This window comes from Saimiri boliviensis, chromosome 8, assembly GCF_048565385.1.
Source record: "Saimiri boliviensis isolate mSaiBol1 chromosome 8, mSaiBol1.pri, whole genome shotgun sequence".
Classification (NCBI taxonomy): domain Eukaryota; kingdom Metazoa; phylum Chordata; class Mammalia; order Primates; family Cebidae; genus Saimiri; species Saimiri boliviensis.
The window spans coordinates 87,000,525-87,022,971 of NC_133456.1; the positions used below are offsets into that span (position 1 = coordinate 87,000,525).

Consider the following 22,447-nt stretch of genomic DNA (forward strand, 5'->3'; position numbering starts at 1 on the left):
AGGAAAGAAGAAATAAAGCCCTCCTCTTATTGGAGGAGTGTCAAAGGGTTGGTAGCCCACACCAAGCTGGACCATGGTTAGGAAGGCATCTGGAGGAAGTGAGACTTGAGAGTTGAGAAGGAGCAGCATGGGGCAGTGGAAGGGGATGGAGGCCAAATAGCCAGAATTAGTGAGTATGGGGAGTGGGAAGCAGGGAGTCATATGATGGGATTTATATGTTTAAAACACCACCTGGGTTGGAGGGTGGAGCTGAGGAGCCCACTCATGGACATATGGATATAGCTTTCCAGGCAGGGGCAGTGATGGCCTGGGTGGGAACACAGCAGATGAGAGAAGTCATCAGATGCCAGGAAACCTCTCAGAGGAGAACAGAGGAAAAGAGAGAGAAAAGGATGTCTCCTGTTTCTGCCTTGAGATGGGATGGACTTGGGGAAGAGGATGAGGCAAGAGCTATAGCCCTGTGTTGTCATAATCTGTTTACTTGTCTATCCTCCTTTGGACAACCACTGGGTTGCAAGCTCTGAGATGGCAGAGAGGGTGAACTGTTGACCCAGAGTCTCTAGCACCTCTCAGTGGGCTGGCACATGGTTGCTACTGAATGTCATTGACTAATGAATGAGTGAATGAAAGTCAAGTGGTAATTAGAGTTGTGTAGGGAGGACAGGGAAAGGGGGCATGCTTGCTTTCTGGCTGCCTTAGGAGCTTGGTGAGGCCATCTGGGTGAAGTGCCACTCACTCATGTGCCTGGTATGGGTCCTATATTGCTGAAAGGACAGAGTACAGAGTGTGGACTGTGCCGTGGTCTCCCCATTTGGGGAATGGGACCAGTATCACATGGGGACCTGCTAGAAATGCAAGATCTGGGGCCTTGCCAGAGACCTGCTAGATCAGAACTTCTTGGGGTGGGGCCTGGCAATCTGCATTTAACAAGCCCCCTGGGGGAGTCTGATGGCATTCACTTTGAAGAGCCAGTGTGATGATTTTCTGAGTGATAAATGGTTTTCAACTCACTTTCAGGGTACACTGGCCTTCCCTCTTCTTCACCAGCATCAAATCCACAATGTACTGCCCTTTGCAAGCTAGGCCTAACCTGAGCTTGGCTTTTCCTTCTGAAGGCCTGGAGCTAAGCCCTTCCTGAGTGGGACTGTGGTATAGTGGGCGGCACATATGGGACCCCCAAACCTGCCTCTCAGGGTAGGTGGATGGTCTTGTCCAAATGAATTGATGGCTCCACAAACACAGACATTTCCTGGGAATAAGGCTTTCTCTTCCTCCAGGAAAATGTTCTCTAAAACATCAATACTTTGAGATGTTTGAATGGGAGAGAGAGAGGGGAAAAGGAGGAGGAGAATGAGGATAAGGAAGACTGATTTTTGCAATAATTAAGCCTGTTGACTTCTTTCTGAAAGCTATTTGACCACAGGATTCCCTCTCCCCATAGTATTTATTTATTTATTTACATATTTAATTATTTTTGAGACAGAATCTCACCCTGTCACCCAAGCCGAAGTGTAGTGGTGCAATTACAGCTCACTGCAGCTTCAAACTTCTGGGCTGAAGTGATCCTCCTGCCTCAGCCTCCCAAGTAACTGGGACTACAGGTACATGCCACCACATTTGAAAAATTTTTAAAAATAATAATTATTATTATTTTTAGAGACAGGGGTCTTTCTATGTTGTCCAGGCTGGACTTAAACTTCTGGGCTCAAGCAATCCTCCTGCCTTAGCCACCCAAAACACTGCAATTATAGGCAGAGCCACCACACCTGGCCCTCCCCGTAATATTTGTTAATATTTCACAAACCAGCACTTCTTGAGACCTAGTTTGAAGATCTCTGTCCTAAACAAACACTGGGGTTACCCTCTGTAGTAGCAACACTCTATGCAAATAGTGCTCTGTATCTGCAGTGACAGAGTCCCCTTCTGTTCTGGCTTTCTCAGTTTTTGATACCCCTCACCTTCCGGGGCTGTACCTGATGAATATGCTCCATGCAGAGAGTTCAGTTCTGGTTGCTGCTATTTGAACTGCGGTGACAAAAAGCAACAGGGCATTCTATTTAAATATGACTTAAACATTTGGGAAAAGCCAGAATTTGGAAAGTGCTGAGAGGTGCTTGGCTAGTTAGGGAATATATTCTATGCAGATATCCTGTGCAAAGGAGGTTTGGAGCCTCTTTCAGCTTCACAGAGCAGTTGGGAGAGAGGATTCCTGTGAACAACTAACTTCATTTCCAAGAAAACACTTCTTAGTGGGGATAGAGCATCACAGGATTTTTTTTTTTTTTTCACAGATGCAGCATGTCTCTAAAGAGATGCTATAATTTAGACTTAGCCTTCCAGGCTATTCCTAAACAGAGAAGCACTTTTTTAGCATATAAATTGAGATATACGTGTAAAAAGGATTCAGAATTAAAACATTTGCTTAGAATGAGGTAGAGATGGAGAAAGCCCTCCAGCGGGGCTTGTGTCTCCATTTGCAGCTATTACTATTACCGCAGCTGGTATCAAGCTAGCAATGGCTTTCCGGCATCATACTTTCTAGAGCTGCTGTTCTCTCAGATCACCATGTGCCAGCTGGATCTTTCCTGATTTTTTGGTGCCTGTGCTGTGCAGGTCGTTTAATCTTTCAGGCACTCCTCACATCCACATCACCGTGGACCAAGTGCTCTACTGGATGTCTGATAGGCATCATCTCATTGCACCTTCACGGGGACTGTGGTCTGCGAGGAAGGGGCTATCTTTATATTTCTTGTTGAGGACACTAAGTTTTTGAGAAATTAAGTAATTTGCCCAGAGGGACATGGCTAGCACAGGTAAGTGGCAGAGCTAGGATTCCAATCTTGGTTTACGTGACTCAAAAATGCAAAACTGCAGCTAGCTGCTGACTTTGTTCCCTCACCTTTCCGGGGTGGCTTAGTGCTTCCTGAGAATCACCTATCCATGTCAACCACATCCTCCTTGGATGAGCATCAGGGGGTTGCTACTATCCCCCGGTCAGTTCCTACACAGAGGCCAGCTTCGGGCTTGTCTCTTCAGTGAAGCCCCTGCTGCTGATCCCAAGCCTACAGTCAGCTGCTCCTCTCGCCTCCCATGTGAGTTGTGTCTCTCTCATGGGGCTTGCATCAGATTATCAAGGAGTGATCCAGTTCCTACATCTGGTTCTCTCACTTCAGTCTGCCAGCTGCCTGAAGGTAAGGGACCATTTCTAGTCTCCCTCTCTCTGATATATAATTGATGCTTTATCATTTTTTTTTCAATGAGTGGCTGAATTAACCAAGACACTACCAAATGCTTTCTTTAAATATATTTAACAAATAGACTTATTTTGTGTGGCTGCAGAAGGAGAGAAGTGATGTCTGAGGGTAGCATTTTCAGAGAAGCAAACATCAACTCAACCTTAAGGACGTTCCAGTAGCCACAGCTGTACAACAATGAAAGGGCTGCCTGGGGAGGTAGTGAGTTCCCAATGTACAGAGGTATACACACAAAGGCCGGGTATTTTAAGGGTGGCATTTCTGTAATATGGATGATCAAAATGAAAGGGGATTCTTGATAACACAGGAACCATACATATTGAATTAACTTTTCAATTCTCCTTTAAGGTTTCTGGTAGCCTGGAGGAGAAAGTCTCAGTTTGGTACTAGTGTGTTGTTAATGCCCTGTAATCTCCTTTCTAACAAATAGAGAACAGACCTCAAGATTGAATATACTGTTTTGTTTTCACTGAATTTATTTTTTTATTACCTTCTATTTATGGCAAATGATTTTTTTTTAAAGCTAGAAGTAGCGAAGTTCTTTGTAAATACATTTAAATTAAAAAAAAAAAAGACCTCAACAGGGAGATATTAAGTGTGGTGGTATGCAGGAATGGCAAAAATCCTAAAGCCAGCATCAAATCACTCTAAGTCCCCTTCCAGTTCCTCCTGCAAAGTGAGAATCTTTCATCTCTACCTTCTTCATCCTCCACCTTCCTTTTTTTTTTTAAAAAAAAAAAAAAAGAAATCAGGGGAAGGGATTTTAAGACAGGAGGCTCAGCCTGAAGAGTGGATTTTGCAATGGCTATAGATAGCTCCTTTTTCTCCTTCCAATTTTTTCCATCTGGCTCTTTCCCAGGTCCCACACCAAAGTCCCTGGAATCCTCAGAGACTCTAATCAGTAACTTCCAAAGCATTAACTAGGACATGATTTCTTTATGCATGCATACGCTTGATATACATATATTTTTTCTATCATTTAATTTTTATACTAAAAATAAAAAATAGATGTAAGAAATGAGATTTTCACAAACAGTAATATGTAGGAGTTTAGTTTTGACTCTATTCCATTAGGTAAATAGGATAATAATAGTCTTTGAAGGTTATATAGGACCTTACAGTTTGCAAATTCTTTCCCTAGCCTTTAGCTGCTTAAATCCTCCCAAGAATCCTGGTGAGAGTTGGGAGAGTCAAGGAAGGTATTGTCATCCCCAGCTGATAGGCAAAGGACGTGAAGGCAAGGCAGGGTGAGCCCTAGCTTCAGACCCACAGCTGACTGGTGAAAGAACTGGCCCGGTTTTGCATTTTGGAGTCAGGTAAACCCAGATTGGAATCCTAGCTCTGCCGCTTACCTGTGCTAGCCATGTCCTTCTGGGCAAATTACTTAATTTCTTGAAACCTCAGTGTCTTCACCTAGAAAGATAAAGATAACCCCTTCCTAGTAGACAACATTTCCCACGAAGGTGCAATGAGATGATGCCTATCAGACATCCAGTAGAGCACTTGGTTCACAGCGGTGGGTGTGAGGGGTGCCTGAAAGATTAAAGGACCTGTACAGCACAGGCATCAATCAGGAAGCCATGGCTCAGGGCCTTTTCCTCTGCCTAGTGCTGCACATACCACATGGTGCACCCATTCTGCAGGCAGGTAAACGAAGACAAAGGGGCTTGCAAGGAAAGAGATGAGGCTGACCTGTGCTCTGTATTTGGGATGACAGAGTCCCTTCTATTCTGGCTTTCTCAGTTTTGATACCCCTCACCTTCCAGGGGTTGTACTTGATACAAATGCTCCATGCAGAGGGTTAAGTTCTGGTTGCTGCTATTTGAACTGCTGTGAAAAAAAGCAACAGGAATTGTCTAGTGAGGCAGGGATTTTTGCTCTGATACCAAGAATCCATACAGGAAGTCAAAGGAGAGCTCAGAGGTACTGCTGGATAACAGATATCAACGTGTACCCTCATGCTGCAGTGTGAGGAATGAGATCCCAGAGGAAGCAGTGAGCCTGTGAATCATTCTGCCTTGGGATGGAGGGGGAGTCACAGGGATATTTTCTCTGGGACTTGAAGTTCACATAAGAGTTTGCAAGGATCAAGTAGTAATGGAGGAGGAAAACTAGTATTTTTAGAACACTTACCATAGGCTGTTTGTCTATGTACAGCAGTCCTTAGATCTTCCCAATAACTTAGTGAGGTGCTAGCGATAATAATGGTATTGACAATAAAAATTACTATTATGTGCAGGGGTTGACACTAAGAGAATTGTATGGGTTGTGTCATTTAGTCCTCAAAGCACCACTATGAGGTAGTTGTCACCTCGTTTCACAAATAAGGAAAGAGAAGGTTTAACTATAGTAACTTTGCAATTTCAGTTTATTGGTGAGAGACAGAATCAGCATTTGAATCCAAGCCTCCTGACTTGATAGCCCCCCAACACTGATAAGCAGAGCCTGCTTTGGCCAGGGGACTCAATGAATGGAATGAGTCCCCTTCGGGATGACTCTGTCTCAGGGTTGCCAAATAGTGCCAGAGCCAGGCCCTGGACTGCGCTCTCTAGCTCCCAGCGCCGCAGCCTTGCACTCCTCAGGGGACTCCTGGTGTGTGTGTGGGGGGGAGATAATAAAGTAAATCTTTATAAAGTAATTTATAGTGAAAAGGGGTTTAATGGACTCACAGTTTGGCATGGCTGGGGAAGCCTCAGGAATCTTACAATCTTGGTGGAAGGTCCCTCTTCACAGGGCAGCAAGAGAGAGAAAGAGTGCCCAGTGAAGGGGGAAGCCCCTTATAAAACCATCAGATCTTGTGAGAACTCACTATCATGAGAATGGCATGGGGGAAACTGCCTCCATGATTCAGTTATCTCCACCTGGTCCCACCCATCACATGTAGGGATTACATTACAATTCAAGATGAGATTTGGGTGGGGGCACAACCAAACCATATCAGGGTAGAATTGTGTTCCCTCAAAATTCCTATGCTGAAGTCCTAAACCCCAGTACCTCAAAATGTGACCTTATTTGGGAACAAGGTCTTTCTAGAGGTAATCAGGTAAAAGTGAGGTCATTGGGGTGGGCCCTAATCCGACATGACTGGTATATATCTTTACAAAAAAGGAACTTTGGGCATAGAGACCAACACACAGGGAGAATGCCTTGGAAAGGTGAAGGCAGAGATCAGGGTGCTGTGTCTACACCAAAGACACCAAAGATCTCCAACAACCCACCAGGAGCCAGGAGCGAGGCCTGGGACAGATCCTGTTAAAGGCTCTCCAGGCTCCATGCATTTCTCCTTCAGAGCCCTTCTTCCTGCTGCTATTTTCTATGGATTTTTGTGATTATCTGATTGCTATCTGAGACCCCCACTAGACTGTAAGCTCCAGGAAGTGAGAAGTGTGGCTTATTTTGCTTCCATTGCCTGGTGGAGAACAGGCACACGGTTAGTATTTACTGAATGAATGATTCATGCTACAAGCAAGTGCAGTGAATCCCAAATCCTGCTTGGGGCGGCTTAGATAGCAGGAGGTTAAATGCACCTTTCTGGCCACAGAACTGATTGAGATAGCATTTCTCGGAGGCAAGCCCAGTGTGAGGCCTGAGAAGGTCCTGGAAGGGAGCAGGAAGCCTGAGCAGGAGCTTGCTTTCCTCCCAAAGGGACCCTGGTCCCAGGGCAGGAGCTTTCATTTGCAACGTGGGGCTCTGCAAGCTTGGAAATGGGTTCTGTTTGCTAAGCGGAATTTTCCGGCCCTCAGCCGAGAAGCTGGAGAAACTGGCTCACGCTAATTTCATTTTCCCAACTCACCAGCTTGGCAAGGCCTGGCTTCTCTAGCTGCAGTATCCTAGAACCTCATATCCAGCTCCCCTAGCCAAAGAAAGAAAGCTGTGACTCACCAGAAATGTTCATTGCTATTTTCTGGCCATAAAAAAAGAAAATATATACATACATATGCAAAAGTTCTAAAGTGATGTCTTAGTTCAGCAGCTTCTGCCTGCTGGGTCGACGCTTGCATGCAAGATTGGAGAAGCAGAAGGGCTGCTCTGAGTGCCTTGGCTGAGGGCACTGGCCCTCATTCATTCTGATGTCTTCCAAGAGTGGCTGTTGGCACAGAGCTGGTCAAAGGGGTTCCGCTTTCCAAAGGGGCGAGCATCCCCACGAACAGGGAAGGCTAAAGGTTTCTGCAGCCTTCAACCTGGCTCTGCAGTCCGCAGCCTTCGTGCTTCCTCCCTCCTGCAGTCCCAGTGTGAGCTAGATGGAAGCAGGATGGAGAGCATGAGACCCTGTGAGCCCCTCCAGCCTCACTCTGCACCGTCTTTCTCCTCTGCCTTGCCTCCTGCTCCAGCCAGGCTGTTCTTTACTTAGTTCGTTAAATGCACCGAGCTCTCCACCCTGAGGCACCTTTGTCCATTCTGTTCCTTCTGCCTGGAGCCTTCTCCTGCCAGTCCACCTGCTCAGCCCCCTTCACTAGTGCCCTCCAAGGCTCTTCCTTTGGAGCCCAGCTTAATGACCCCTTTTTTGGGGATACTTCAGGGACCCAAAAATCAGGCTAGCCCTCTTGTTATGGGTGCTGATGGCACGGGCTCCCCTCTGTTCCAGCACATTCTGCACTTCTAACTCTACCCATGTTTGTGGGCTCGTGGGGGTGTCTGTCTCCCCATCAGACTGTCTGCTCCATGAAGGCAGAAACTGTGTCTGCTCAAGAATGTGTCCCTGGGGTCAGATCTATACAAAATATTCACAAAAATGTATGGAATACATGAAATGCTAAAGAATGAATTCTGGCATTTAAGCCCAGAGTGACTCCATGGTCAGGACACAGGGGATAGAATGGCAGACACTGGTGAATGCCCATCCCACATCCAGGTGGCTTTCTGTTCTCTTCTGCTATACGGAGTCCCACCTGTGGGCCTTTTCTTTTCTTTCAGACGTGGTGAGAGCCTGCCTGGTACCATTGTGGCCAAGGCTTTCTGCAGACTACAGATGACCTGCCCCACAGGAGGGACCCAGGGCTGGGAGAAGGTCAGGGGAGCAGAACCAGTAGTCTCCCATGCTGGGGGGCACCTGGAGAACAGGCCTCTGATTGGACCACAGGCCTGGGACAGCATCTCAGAGAAGGCTGGGCTGCACATTGTCCGATCCTGCCCTCTTCCAGGGAAGCAGGAGGGGAGACGCCACAGCGGCTTGGCCCTGCCCCAGCCCTCCAGCCACAGCCTTGCCAGGCTTCCTGGGGACTGACCTCTTCTGCCATGTGGCCACAGCATTTGTAAAGCTTTCCGTGTTATTCTGTGGTTTTAAATAGCATCCAACTCCTTGCTGCTGGCTTCCATGTTTGTCTCTCCAGCCCAGATAGCTCCACCTGGATGCCCCACAGCCTTTTAGACTCGTCCTGTTCAACTTGAACTCATCGTCCTCCCTCCCTGCCCACCCTTGACCTGCTCCTCTTCATCTCCACAGAGGCTCCTTCTATTCCCTCAGGTGCCCAAACCAAAAACTGGGGAATCATCCTGGACATCTCTTAACTTCCAGACCCAACCCTATCCAGTCTCCCTGTGCAGTCAATTTCCTACCTAAGCCTTTCTTGAATCCCTCAGTTTCTCTCCCAGCCTCAGCTCTGCACAGCAGCTAGAGCGAGCGTTTGAAAGTGCAGTTTTACCCTTTCACTCCCCTCCTCTAAACCCTTCCTTCAAGGGCTCCCTGATGATCCCAGGATGGAGCTGAAACTCTAATGAGAGTTAAAGACCTTTGGCCAAGTGGCCCCTGCCTTAGTCTCCAAGTTCACCCTTACCCTCCTACCCCAGAACACTATGCCTGGACCCCCTCCCTACCTCCAGCTCGCCAACACGCCCTTTCCTGCTTCCCCTGGACCCTTGGTCATCACATTTCTCCGCTTTGAAAGCTCCTCCTTGTGAAACTCCAGCCCAGCCTTTAGTTCTCAGTCTAGAAACTGCTTCCTCCAGGAAGTCATCTATGACCACTCCACCACCAGATCTAGGGAAGGAGGTCCCCGCTGCTCCATAGCCTCCTTCTCATGACTACATTGATGAGGCTGCCTCATCACTTTTTGTTCTTTGTGAATCTCCTTTTAAGTGGAAAACGTGCGGGGCAGGGTCTTGCAGCCTTGGTTGCTGCTGCACTCACAGCACCCTAGTCCTGCCCAGCACAGACACACAAACACAAGGAGTGAACAAGAGCTGGAAGGAATCTTCACAGCGGCTGCTCACTTCAACTTGAGTCTTCGGCTTCAGCTGCTTTCGGGTAACATCCTCCTTGTCTTGGCTCGTTCTGCCTCCTGCAGTTCTGTCTTACACTGCACTGCCTCCTGGCTTGCAGCTTCTCATAAGGACAGCACTGTCCTTTCTGCCCTTCCTCTCATCTCATCTCTCTGGCTAGATGACCTAGTTAATGGTCCCCAAATCGTCCCAGCACTCCCCCATAATTTCCAGATAACTTGTCTTTTTCCTTCCCTCTGAAACTCACCTTCCGGCTGTCGCTTCCATAATTTTGCACATTTAATTCCCTGGTGCTGTTCACTTCTTGCCTCCCAGGTTCAGCTAAGCCCCTGAAGTAATTTAGGTAACAGCTCAATTATCTCATCTCTCCTTAATCTTTCCATTTCCATCACCACCTAGGAAGCAGTGAAAATGAGATAAGCAATGCATTTTCTGCCCAAACCTACTTCTCCCCTTGCAGTTCTTATCTCAGTTCATGTCATCAGCATCTACCCAGTCGCCTGAGATCTCAGCCTCAGAATCACCGTCTGCTCCTTCCTCCTCTCTCTGCTGTTTCCAGGAAGTCTCCAAGAGGATCTGCTCTCCTGTTGAGAAGTCTCTCAAGTCCAGTCTTCTCTGGGCACAAGACCATACCCAGGCCTCACCATCTCTCTTTTGAACCAAGAGTTCCTTTCTGGTCCTCTTGCCAGTAGCCCCATATCCCTGCTCATCCACCCACCCACCTACCCATCCATCCCTTTATCCTCCAATCTACCCTCAATGATCTTGCCAAAACACATGTTGGTTATATCCTACCTCTGCTGAAATAACTTCCATGACTCTTCACTGCCCATAGCAGACATTCTTATTTATTTATTTTAGAAACAGGTTCTTGCCTATTTCCCAGGCTGGAGTGCAGTGGCATGATCATAGCTCACTGTAGCTTCAACCTCCTGGGCTCCAGTGATCCTCCCAAAGTAACCAGGGAGTCTCCCAAGTAACTAGGACTGTGGGTGTGTGCCACAACACCTGGCTAATTTTTAAATTTTTTATAGAGATGGAGTCTTGCTATGTTGCCCAGGCTGGTCTTGAACTCCTGGGCTCAAAGATCCTCTTGCCTCTGCCTCCCAAAGCCCTGGGACTGAAGGCATGAGCCACTGCACCTGCATCCCTAAAGCAGGCATTCTTAATTCTGGCTGCACGTTAGAATCCTCTAGAGAGTATGACAATGTGAGTATGTGAGTACCATGCTTTACCCTCAGAGAGTCTGATTTTGTTTTGAATGGGGCCTGGGTCTTGGTGATTTTTTTAAGCTCACCAGGTGATTCTAGTGTGCAGGACAGATTGAGAACTATGTGATATAGAAGATAAGGGGTCCCACCCTCTTAGCCTGACAATGTGCCCCACAATTGGGCCTTTAATCTGTATCCCCAGCCTCATGTCCTCCAGTCCTCCACTAACACACTCAGAATTTCATCTCTCCTGAGCTACTTCACTATATTTGTGCCCACTGTTCCTTGTACCCACAATTTCATCCTCTCTCTGACTTCTGACCATTTGGAAAACTCCTGCTCATCCTTCAAGACCCAGCACAAATGCAACCTTTTTTCAGGGGTCTCTCTTCCATGCATCTGCTATGTGGCAGGCAGGTTGCTGGGTGCTGGATGTGATGACTGCAATAGAAACAGTCCCTGCTCTCAAGAGCTCCCGGTAGGGTGAAGGGGAAGGATGGAAACTCCTTAAGGTAGAAGGTCTCTAACTTAAGTATGCATCCAACTCACCTCAAGGGCTTGTTAAAACACAGGTGCTGGATGCAGCTCCAGGGCTTCTGAGTACAGGTGGTCTGGGGCTGCCCTGAGAACTTACATTTTCAAGTTCCTAAGTGATGCTGCTGCTGCTGCTGGTTCAGGGGCCACAGTGAGAACCACTGCCTTAGTGTGTGGTCAGGGGAGTGCTCTCTAGGGAAGTATTGCCTAAGCTGAGCCTACAGTAATAGAAAGAGGCATTCATGAGAAGAGCAGGGACTGTGGTATTCCAGGTAGAGGGAAGAGCATGAAGGCCGCAGTGGGAATAGAAGGGATCACGTGCCTGGTACCCAGAGTGCACTGGAGGAGAACAATGCCTTCCGCAGCTTCTCCAGCAGAACTGATGCTCTGTGTGTCTCTCTGTTATAGACTAGAACCACCTTCCACTCTAAATCTTTTTTTCTGACACAGCCACCCAGCAGTGAGCCCCCTCCAAGGCAGGGTGTGCATCATAGCCACCTTTGTGTGCCCAGAGCCCACCAAGACCTGACACAGTAGATTCTGAGGGATTCTACCTGGCATCAAATCGTAGTATCCTGGCTCTTTCTCTAGGCTATAAGCCAAGGAGAAATCTGTTTCATAGCAATGTCCTAAATGCTTCATCGTCCTCCCTTTTCCTTAGATAGTTCCCTTCCTCTATCTGAACCTAATCTCCTTCTCTCAAATTTCTGCTGCCTAGATAGATTTTTAGCACATTTGATAAGGAAAAGAAAAATTCCTTGAAGTCAAGGTAGCCCTGCCTCAGCTACCTTCCCAAGCCCCAGGGAGAGGTGGGGTGGTGGGGGTGAGGTGGGGAGAGCAGTTCAGAGGCCCTTCTGCTTAGCTTTGGGGAGGTGGATGTGGTCATAGTGGGAGTTGGCAGAATTGCTGTATTAGTCCGTTTTCATGCTGCTGATAAAGACATACCCGAGACTGGGAAGAAAAAGAGGTTTAATTGGACTCAGTTCCACATGGCTGGGAGGCCTCAGAATCATGGCAGAGGCAAAAGGCACTTCTTACATGGTGGTAGCAAGAGAAAATGAGGAGGAAGCAAAAGTGGAAACACCCAATAAACCCATCAGATCTCACAAAATTTATTCACTATCACGAGAGTAGCATGGGAAAGACTGGCCCCCAAGACCATTCCTATAACACGTGGGAATTCTGGGAGATACAGTCCAAGCTGAGATTTGGGTGGGGGCACAGCCAAACCATAGCAATTGCCTTTCTCAAAAATGCTAATAGTGCGAGACTGTGTTTCCTGAAAACAGAACCTTGGCCAGCTTCTGGAGGTGGTCCACACTCAGGACAGAGTGGGACAAGGCAGGCCTGTGGGGACCCTGGAGTTGCCATCTTCAGGTGGTGGAAGAGCCTCTCCCCTCACATCCTGCCTTTCCAACATCTCTGTCCACACTGGAAAGGAGTCAGGGAGAGTCTGCGTTGGAGGACAAGAGCTCCAGCACAGGTTCCCTGTGTGGCAGGAAAGGATTATTAGTTTGGTTTTTGTTCTGAATTGCCCTTCCTCTTCCTGCCTGGAGAACAGGGTGTATCCGCCTTTATCTGAGGCTCCCTGAGGGGTCTTTGCCAAATAGATGGTCCTCAACTTAAACATGGGTTGACTTCCAATTTTGAGACTTTATAGTGTTGTGAAAGTGGTACACATTCAGTATAAACCATATTTCAAGTACACGTAAAACCATCCTGTTTTTCACTTTCAGGATAGCATTCAACTAGTTACATGAGACATTCAACAATTTATTAGAAAATAGGCTTTGTGTGCAATGGTTTTGCCCATCCATAGGCTAATGTGTTCTGAGCATGTTTAAGGTAGAGTAGGCTAAAAACCATGATGTGCTGTAGATTGGGCTTATTAAATGCATTTTCAATTTAGGATATTTTCACCTTGCGATGGGTTTATTGGGATGTAGCCCCATAGTAAGTTGAGGAGCATCTGCAGAGCCAAGAGATAGATTTTTTTCCGGTCTCATTAGCATCCCAATCTTTGGGAAACCATAGTATAAGGATCTGTGGTTCTCAGACTTGAGTGAGTATCCGAATCCCCTGGAGGGCCTGTTAAAGCCCAGATTGCGGGGGGGAGGGGGGGGGCGGGGGAGGCGTGGGGGGGTGGGGGCGTGGGGGGGCCACCCCCAGAGTGTGTGACTCAGCAGGTCTGGAGTGGAATGCGGATAGTCCGCATTTCCAACCAGTCCCCAGGTCATACTCTTGCTGCTGGTCTTGGAGCACACTCTGAGAACCCCTCCTTTAGCATCACACCCAGCTAGAGAGTGCTAAAAACCTATCAGTCATTGCAGGACAAAGGGTTTTTTGTCTTGCAGGTATTTGTATTTTCCTTAACTCTTCCTCCTGAATACAGAATCTGAACCCTCCTAGTCCCTTTCCCTACAGCTCCATGGAGGGGCAAAGGCATGTGTTTCCAAGAGACAGAGGCCAAGAGACAGAAGCCAATCCCTGGGGAAGAACAAAGAAGCTAAGAGCCCAAGAAAATTACAAGGGTTGAGGGAGGCAGGATGGGGGAGTGGAAGTATCTACTTTTTGTTCTTTCTATTGCATAGTTCTAGAAATCATACAAGTATAACATTTAAAGCACAATTGGTTTAATATTTCTTAGCTCCAGTGGAGGTAGCTTCTTCCCAGAAGGTAGAGGTACCTGGAACAAGCACCACATTTAGTGGGAGAGTAGAACTGCATAGGCATCAGAGACCTGGGTTCTGGCCCCAGGGCTGCTCTGTGACCTTGGAGGATCACTTCAGCTGTTGTAGCCTGTTTCCCCAGCTGTATAACATGTAACAACAAGACTGACCTTGAAGGGGCAATGTGGGGGTCAAAAGAGCTGAGGTGGGTGGCAGTATAAACCACTGTTTGATGACATTCCAATGTAGCCAGTCTGAGCTTTCTTGGTTTCCACAGGAAGGACCAGTACCTCCTCTCACCTGTGAACTGTTGGTATCTGGTTCTGCATCAGACCCGGCGGGAGAGCCGAGACCATGCCACCCTCAATGACATCTTCATGAACAATGTCATCGTCCGCCTCTCCCAGATCAGTGAGGATGTCATCAGACTCTTCAAAAAGGTGGGCAAGTGGGCTGTCCCATGTGTCCCAGGTCTTTGCCCCAAGTTGGCCCATGGTAACACTGTACCAGCCAGGGTGGGATGTGGTTTGCAGACAAGGGACCAGAAGGGCAGGTGCATTGAAGGATGCAAGTGGCTGAGGGCTGGACTTGGGACCCCAGCTCAAGTTTGAACCCTGGATGTGCCTTTCAAAGAATGTGTGGTCTTAGCCACTTCAGCAACCACTGCCACAAAAATAAAAACCTTTGCATGGGTAGGTAAGTAGTACATGTTCATTGTAGAAAATTTTTAAAAATGGAGATGAGCACACACATAAAAATTAAAATGACCTGAAATGCCATTGTTTGGAGATAACCACTCTGATATCCTAGGAATTTCTCTGTATGTACAAATGCAACTACGTTTTCTGAGAGTCCTTAAATTCATGTATTTTCTAGTGTACATATGCATTTTTCCAAATCAGATCATAATGCATATATGATTTTACTACTTGCTTATGTCACCTAACAAATTACATAGCACTCTATTACATTTTCCCATATCAGTAAGCACATTTCCGTAACATTTTGAATGATTACATAGTATTTCATTATTTAGGTATACCCTAATTTATTTAATCTTATTGTTGAGCACTTAGTTTATTTCTGTTATTTTACTCTTATAAATGACGCTGCCATGAGCTTTTTTGTCACATTCACTGTTACTTTCTTAGGATCAGTTTTTGCAGTGGGAATTTTAGAGTCGAAAGTATGCTCATTTTTTAAAGCTTTTCACAGTGCCTCAGTGCCTTATTGCCTCAAAAAGATTTTACCCATATAAACATCCAGAAGCTGAGTGTGGAGGGAGCACTGAGGTTTCTGCATCCCAGTTTCCTTGTACAGTGCCTGGCAGGTGTAAGGTGCCGTACAAATGTTTAGAGACCTGAACTCACTTCCGTGCATTTCAGTTTCCTTGTCTGGAAAATGGGCAAGTCTTTTAGCCTCTGTGAACCTCATCCTCTTTGTCTATCCGGAAGAGTTAAGATCAGCTACTTCCCAGGAGGCTGAGGGTTAAACAAATGGTGTGTGGGGAGAGTAGCATTATTGCAAAGTGGTTTGGGATGTGGCCTCTGGGTCTAGAATTCTTAATTCTTGGGTTCATAATCCTGGTTCCGTCATTTATTAGCTGTGTGTCTTTGGGCTTGTTACTTCAACTCTCTGTGCCTCAGTTTCTTCATTTGTGAAATGGGGATGGAGATAAATGCCCATAGGCAGATGGGAGGATTAACAGGCTTGTTGTTCCCGTGTACAGTGTGGAGACCAGCACCTGGCACTTAGTAAGTGCTCATGAAAGCTATTATTATGTGAATATAAGAGACTATTATTACCAAAAGAATCTAGCTCATCTCTTCTTGCCAGGTGGCAGTTTTAGGGGTTTGGTGACCTGAGATTGCTAGAAGCACAAAGAAGGGGACAAGTTGATTGAAAATATAATCATCTCTCCATGGTCTGTGTTTGGATTGTCCACTTTGAGGATTACTTCTATAGCAAAATTGTAATCGCAGGCTAATTTCCTCCTGCCACACAATATGCTTCTGGTCTCCTCCTGGGGTCGTGTTTATGAAATGTGGGCTAAGTTTCATATTTGCATAAGCAAACATAATTAGGAAGGTAAATACAGTGCAAAGAAAAAAAAATTACACAGTACTTTGCAAAGCCAAGCTGAAGTGATCCAGACGTCTGCAAGCTTGGACTGTTGGTCTCATTCCCAGCCCCCGCCTGCTGCTGCTGTCACATCTTTTTTCCTGGGTGGGAGTGACTCATAGGGAAAAGGGTCATCAAGGCCTTTAGGAAATGAAGGGTCTTTTTCCTGAGCTGAGCCCTGGGACAAGTGAGATAAATCTTTTCAGTTCTCATTTAGGCTGACAGCAGCCTGACTTGTGATGGAGGTTAACAGGGTGGAAAATAATGAAAAAAATGTCTACAGCTGAGCTCCCGGCTGCCTTGTTACCAGGCCTGTTCCTCTGGAACAAAGGAAACAACCGGCCCACAAGGGCTTTGGAGAGAGGCTCGGACAGAGCCTGGCTGGCTGACTTTGCACAGCACGGCCCCTTTGTGTCACATCAGTTATACCTAATTTCGGAACAGAGGCCAGCACTCTTCACATGATAATAGTTCCCGCAGACCTCAAAGCAATTGTGGAGGCTGCTGTCTGGTCAGACTGGGGATCCTTACCCTGTTTTACAGGTGAGGAGGTAAAGCACTGGGAGGCTTCGAGGAGAACCCAGACTTGGTGGCTTTGGGCCCCTTGTCATTAACAGCACAAAACAGCGTGGCTGGGCTTTTGGCGTTTGTCTCAGAACTGCCTATCACTGACCACCCTGGGAAAATCTCTCTTGAGTCTCAGTTTTCTCATCTGGGAAATGGAGATGGTAACAATGCCAGCTTCATGGGGGGCTGCTTTGATGGGTAGAGGTGGGCCAAGTGTCCAGCCCAGGCCTGGCATCCAGTAGGTGCTTACTAAATGGTAGTTTGCCAGTGCTCACTAAGAATAGAAACCACTCCCCATTCAGAGCTGGGGTCCTAGGGCTCTACCAAACCACACTCTGGCAGTGAGGCTGCAGGATATGGGAGTGGCTTCTAGCTCAGGTATCTGTCCTGTGTGCCTATTTTCTGGCTTTGGCCTGGGTAGCTGCCCTGCCTGTCAGCTCCTCACTGATGTGGGAGCCAGTTTGACTTAATAACTTACCTTTTCATGATTCTCCATTTCCGCTTTTGCAGTGGAGTCTGTTCTTATGATTAGAGGCAGGACTTCAAATTCTAGAAGCCCATGCACGTGACCCTTGCTTTAAGTGTTAGATGTGGATCAGCCATAGTAAAATTAAACTGAATGAGATCCAGGAGGCTATCTTTAGTGATCAGGACTCTTATGGTGGCAGACAGCAGAAATGCAGTCTACCCTGCTTTAAGAGAAAAAGGGACCTTACTAGTTATAAGCCTGGCTTCGGGCATGGCAGGCTTTGAGGGAACAAAGGATGTTATTAGAACTCTCTCTGCTCCAGTTTTCTCTGTTTCCCTTTCTTGTGGGGGAGGCTAGGGGCTCTTTCATAGTCAGCCTCTCCCCATGTGCTGACTAGAGGGCCCCTGGCATCTCCAGGCTTACATCCTCTCTGCTTCAAGTCCCTTTTCCCAGAATGGGTTTTTTGGGTCTCTGATTGGTCCATCACGGGTCACGTGAGCACACCCGGGGCTGCACCTGTGGCTGGGGTGCTGCAGGGCTCTGCCTCACCAGGCCGGGAAACATCCTCCCCTAAAGTCAAATGCGCAGTCAATTCCACCTAACACGTGGGACTGAGAATGGGTGAGTGGTGGTTCCCCAAGAAAAGTAGGAGTGTCTTTATAAGAATAACGGAGAAATAAAACAGGAGATGGCTACTGGACCCTCTTTTCCAGCCTTTTTATCATCATCTACAGCGGCTGTACGCCCTCTGCTAGAGGTCCCTCAATAAAGAACGCTCCCACCTCTCAGGATAGCTCATTCCATGTGGGGACATCCATGATCAATAGAAAATTCTTCCAAATGCTGAAATGGAATCTTATAGTGTTTTCACTCACAGGTCCTGATCTTCCCTAAAGGGCCAAACAGATCAAACCCACATGGAAACCTGTCAGTTGCTTGAAGGCAGAAATTGTGACCATCCACTGGTCCTTCCTGCCTGTAGGCAGATGTCCCAGGTTCCTTCCGTTGTCCCCCTGGGATTTGGCTTTGTGTTCTGTCCCCGTCTCAGTCACCCTCCCTGGATCATGCTTCAGTTCTTCTCTAACCTGCAGAAGTTAACATTCAGAACCAGTCAGAATCCTCTAGGAAGGTCTGAGCAGCTCAAGGCAGACCAGGGCTGTCCAGACATTTATTTTTCATAATAAGACCCATGAAGGTGTTTGCCTCTTTGATGATTGTTTTACCACATGATTGACACAGTGAACTCTCAGTCAGCAAAAAGTCCCAGATATTTTTGTACCAATTGTTTTTTAATCCTGCCTTTACTTCTGTTTTTGTGTTTCTTCATATTTCCCCTTCTAAAACTTCATTTTATTAGATTCTGGTCAAATGGGATCAGTGTCTTTATTTGAGTGATTTTTCAAGCAGCAGGAGGGTAACTGCCAAGAGGTCCTAATTCCTCCCCTGTGGGAAAGGCTGTTTTGTAATTTCTCCACGTCTTCCTCCTCGGTGTCACCTTCTGTGTGTCAATTCTTTGGCCTCCTGTTTGATTCCTCTCTGGCCAGGCGCGGTGGCTCAAGCCTGTAATCCCAGCACTTTGGGAGGCTGAGGCGGGTGAATCACGAGGTCAAGAGATCGAGACCATCCTGGTCAACATGGTGAACCCCCCTCTCTACTAAAAATACAAAACATTAGCTGGGCATGGTGGCGCGTGCCTGTAATCCCAGCTACTCAGGAGGCTGAGACAGGAGAATTGCCTGAACCCAGGAGGCGGAGGTTGTGGTGAGCCGAGATTGCGCCATTGCACTCCAGCCTGGGTAACAAGAGCAAAATTCCATCTCAAAAAAAACAAAACAAAACAAAACAAACAAACAAACAAAAAAACAAAAACAAAAAAGACATAGAATTGATTCCTCTCTGTCTTTTTAGTGAGAGGTGGAAAGTGGGGCAAAGAGTTGAGAATAAATTCACAGTGGAAGTGACCCTGGAGTTGGGTGTTGATGGATGAATAGGAGCCTGCTGAATGGGGAAAGGAGGTTAGGAGTTCAGGGTCTGGAGAAAGGCAAGAGCCAGTTGGTAGAGTTTATTGTGATGGAGGTTGAAGGAAAAAAACTCAGAACAGAGGCAGCAAAATGGCAGTGCACAACAGAGTTTGGCTCCTACATATAATCTTCTTGGCCCTCACTATGTTAGGAAAGATTAAGTTGACATTTAAACATTTAAAGATTTCTCCTAAAATCACGATTTTGTGTTTCTCTTGCAAAATCAGAAGCTCTGACTATACCAGCCCGATGTGGACTCACACTTGGCATCAGCTAGTGGTAGCTGAGTGGCTGCCAGCCCTGTCAGCCTGGGCATGCTGTCTCTGCCACTCCCCTCACCCTGCTGCTGTGCAGGGTATTTCACCTTACTTGGGTCCTTGATTTTCCCTCTCTGGCCCTTTGTGCATTTGAGTTTGCAGCCTCATTTTTAAACATTACTTAACTGTGGTTCTTAAATTCGAGTGTGCATCAGGATCACCTGGAGGCTTTATTAAATGCAGACTGCTGCGCCCCAGTCCCACAGTTTCCGATTCAGTGGGTTTAGGGTGGGGCCTGGAACCTGCATTTGTAGCATATTCCCAGGTGATACTGATACTGCTGGTCTGGGGACCATACATAGAGAATGACTCCTAGTCCAACCTCCCAGTTTCGCAGATGAGGACACTGAGGCCCATGTTTGGCAAATGCAGAGTCTGGCCCCAAACTCAGGGTTTTCACCTCCAGCTCCAGGACTGAAGCCACTAGTCCGTGCGCTGCACCAGGTGGGAGGGTCAGTACACATCCCACTTGTTCTCCTTCTCCCCACTAACCGTTTCTGAGACTGGGTATTGAAGCCCATTCCATTTCCAGCCTCATTCTGTTTTCTTCAGCTTCCTTAACAATAGCCATCCATTATTCTTTGCTCGGATGCCTGCGGAATGTAATTACTTGCCCCAGCCGTGATGTGAATTTGATTGTTGGAAGCTGGTGTTGGGAGGAAGCGCTAATGAGGAAAGACTCTTTGCAGAGAAGCGAGGCCATGTGGGGGGCTTGTGTTTAAAAGCAGTCATTCACTGTGTGGCAACAAGGACTTGGTCTTGAGTGAGTTTTCTCATTCCCGCCTCGAAGATGTCCATTGCATTTCATAAATAAATCAGGGCTTTTTGTGTTCAATAATTGCCTTGCTTTGTAACCGAGATCAAAAGCACTAGTGGCCTTGGATTCAAAGCCAAGTTTATTTTTTATTTTTTGGTTGCATGAGAGAGTGGAGTGAGGGTTTGCATGCTGGAGGGTTCAGCTACAAGGTCTGCATGGGGAAGGAGAGGGAGAGAGCAGAGTGGGCACCCTGCCAAGAGATGAGGAGCCTTCGCCAATCTCTCCCGTCTCCCAGGGAGATGAAGTCGCGAACGGTCACTCTGCCAGTAGAGCCTGCTAAGCTGGTCATCATCAGGCACTCCCAACTCATTTAATAAACATATATTAGCACTAGCATGACAGTAGGCAAACAATAATTATAGATATCAAACAGTGAGAAAATGCTTGCAGCATGCCAGGCTCTGGGCTAAGCATTTTATACACATTTAACTCTTCAAACCTAAGTGGAAGATGCTGCCATTATCCCATTTTACAGATGAAGAAACTGATGCCAAGACAGGTGGAGCTGGGGTTTGAATCCGATGTGTCCAGCCCCATAGCCCATACTTAGTGGTAAAGGCAGGTGCCAAAGAAGGTAGAGCCAGATGCAGTGGCTCACACCTGTGATCCCAGCACTTTGGGAGGTTGATGGGGGAGGATCCCTTGAGCTCAGGTGTTTGAGACCAGCCTGGAAAACATAGGGAGACCCTGTCTCTAAGAAAAATAAATTAGTCAGGCATGGTGGCACGTGCCTGTGGTTGCAGCTACTTGGGAGGATGAGGCAGGAGGATCACTTGAGCTCAGGAGGCTGAAGCTGCTGTGAGCTCTGATTACTCCATTGCACTGGGGGACAGAGTGGGACCGTGTCTCAAAAAGATTTAATTAAAAAAAAGTAAAGTAGATAGATAAGTGACTCAGACACAGTGCCCTCCTCTCCCTCAAGGAGCTTCCAGTGCAGTCTGAAAGCAGAGACAGGTGTGAAGCGGTAACTCATTCAGATACAGCAGAGCAGGATGGTTTTTGCCACAGAAGTTTGTTCAGAAGGAGGAGAACTTCTAACCTGGGATGGGGAGGTTTGGGGAAGATTAGAGGTGGGGGAAGCAGGATTTGAAGTGAGTCTCAAATAATTAGAATCTATCACAGCTAAGGTTCCCTGGGAAGTCAGCTCTGAGACTGTATTTCAGTACAGAGGTATCAGGGAGGATGCTTGGGATTCCTACCTGCAGAAGAAAAGGGAGGAAAGTAGGAGTTAGCAAACAGAGAAGTTGGACTGCTGTGCAGTCTTAAGGACCCTGGGGAGCTGGAATGGTCCTTCAGAGTCCATCCTGAGCTACGGCGAAGAGGCTCAGCCTTTATACCCTCATGTTGGATGGTGACTGGATGTGGGCTGCCTCTAGAGGAGGCTGTGGGCTTTGACGGATGTTGGCTGTACAGCCAAGGCAGTTCCAAAGCGGCTGACGGTTGAGGTTGTCTGTTGGCCCGCACTTTACCGCAGCTGGGGGAATACGTTCCCCAGACCCGAAAGGGGAACTGAGTGGTGCGTCACAGCATCCACAATAGATGTGCAGAGATTTGGGGAAAGCAGGAGACAGAATCCACACCAAAGCAGAGGCCAGTGGGAGGAAAGTTTGGGTCCTAGATCATGAAGAGGTGGGCAATTTAGTGCAGTGGCCAAGGTCATGGCCGGACTCTGATTGCATCTCTGTTTTGCCACTTACCTGCTGTGTGAGCTCTGCCTAATCCCTAAAACTCTCTCAGTTTTGTCATTTTCAAAATGCATCTAATAATAGCCTCCATCAAAAGGTTGTTGTAAGGACTAAAAAATCATATAAAATGCCTACCAGGTACACAATAAGCAATCTATAAATAATATTATAGCTATTAGGCCAGGTCACTGGTGGCTCACATCTGTAACTCCAGAGCTTTGGAAAGCTGAGGTGGGAGGATTGCTTGAGGCCAGGAGTTTGAGACCAGCTTGGGGAGCGTGGGAACTCATCTCTACAGAAAAATTAAAAACTAGCCTGGTGTGGTGCTTCATGCCTGTAGTTCAAGCTACTCACAAAGCTGAGGCTGGAGGATTACTTAAGCCTGGGATTTGGGGGCTGCAGTGAGCCAAGATTGTACCACTGCACTCCAGCCTGGGCAACAGAGAGAGAGAGAGACCCTGTCTCTAATACATGTGTGTGTGTGTGTGTGTGTGTGTGTGTGTGTATGTATTTACATATAAAATATATACAGTATATAATATATAAAGTATAATGTAAAGATA

The 22,447-nt window shown here is 47.1% G+C and overlaps 1 protein-coding gene across 3 annotated transcripts in view; it reads left to right on the forward strand.

Moving 5' to 3' along the window:
* SRGAP3 (SLIT-ROBO Rho GTPase activating protein 3) overlaps positions 1–22,447 on the forward strand; it is a 260,739-nt gene that overhangs the window by 129,853 nt on the left and 108,439 nt on the right. For all 3 annotated transcript variants that reach the window (XM_003927107.4, XM_003927108.4, XM_010337846.3), the window contains exon 3: positions 14,165–14,327. In XM_003927107.4, the coding sequence (XP_003927156.1) occupies positions 14,165–14,327 (163 nt within the window). The remainder of the gene's footprint in view (positions 1–14,164; positions 14,328–22,447) is intronic.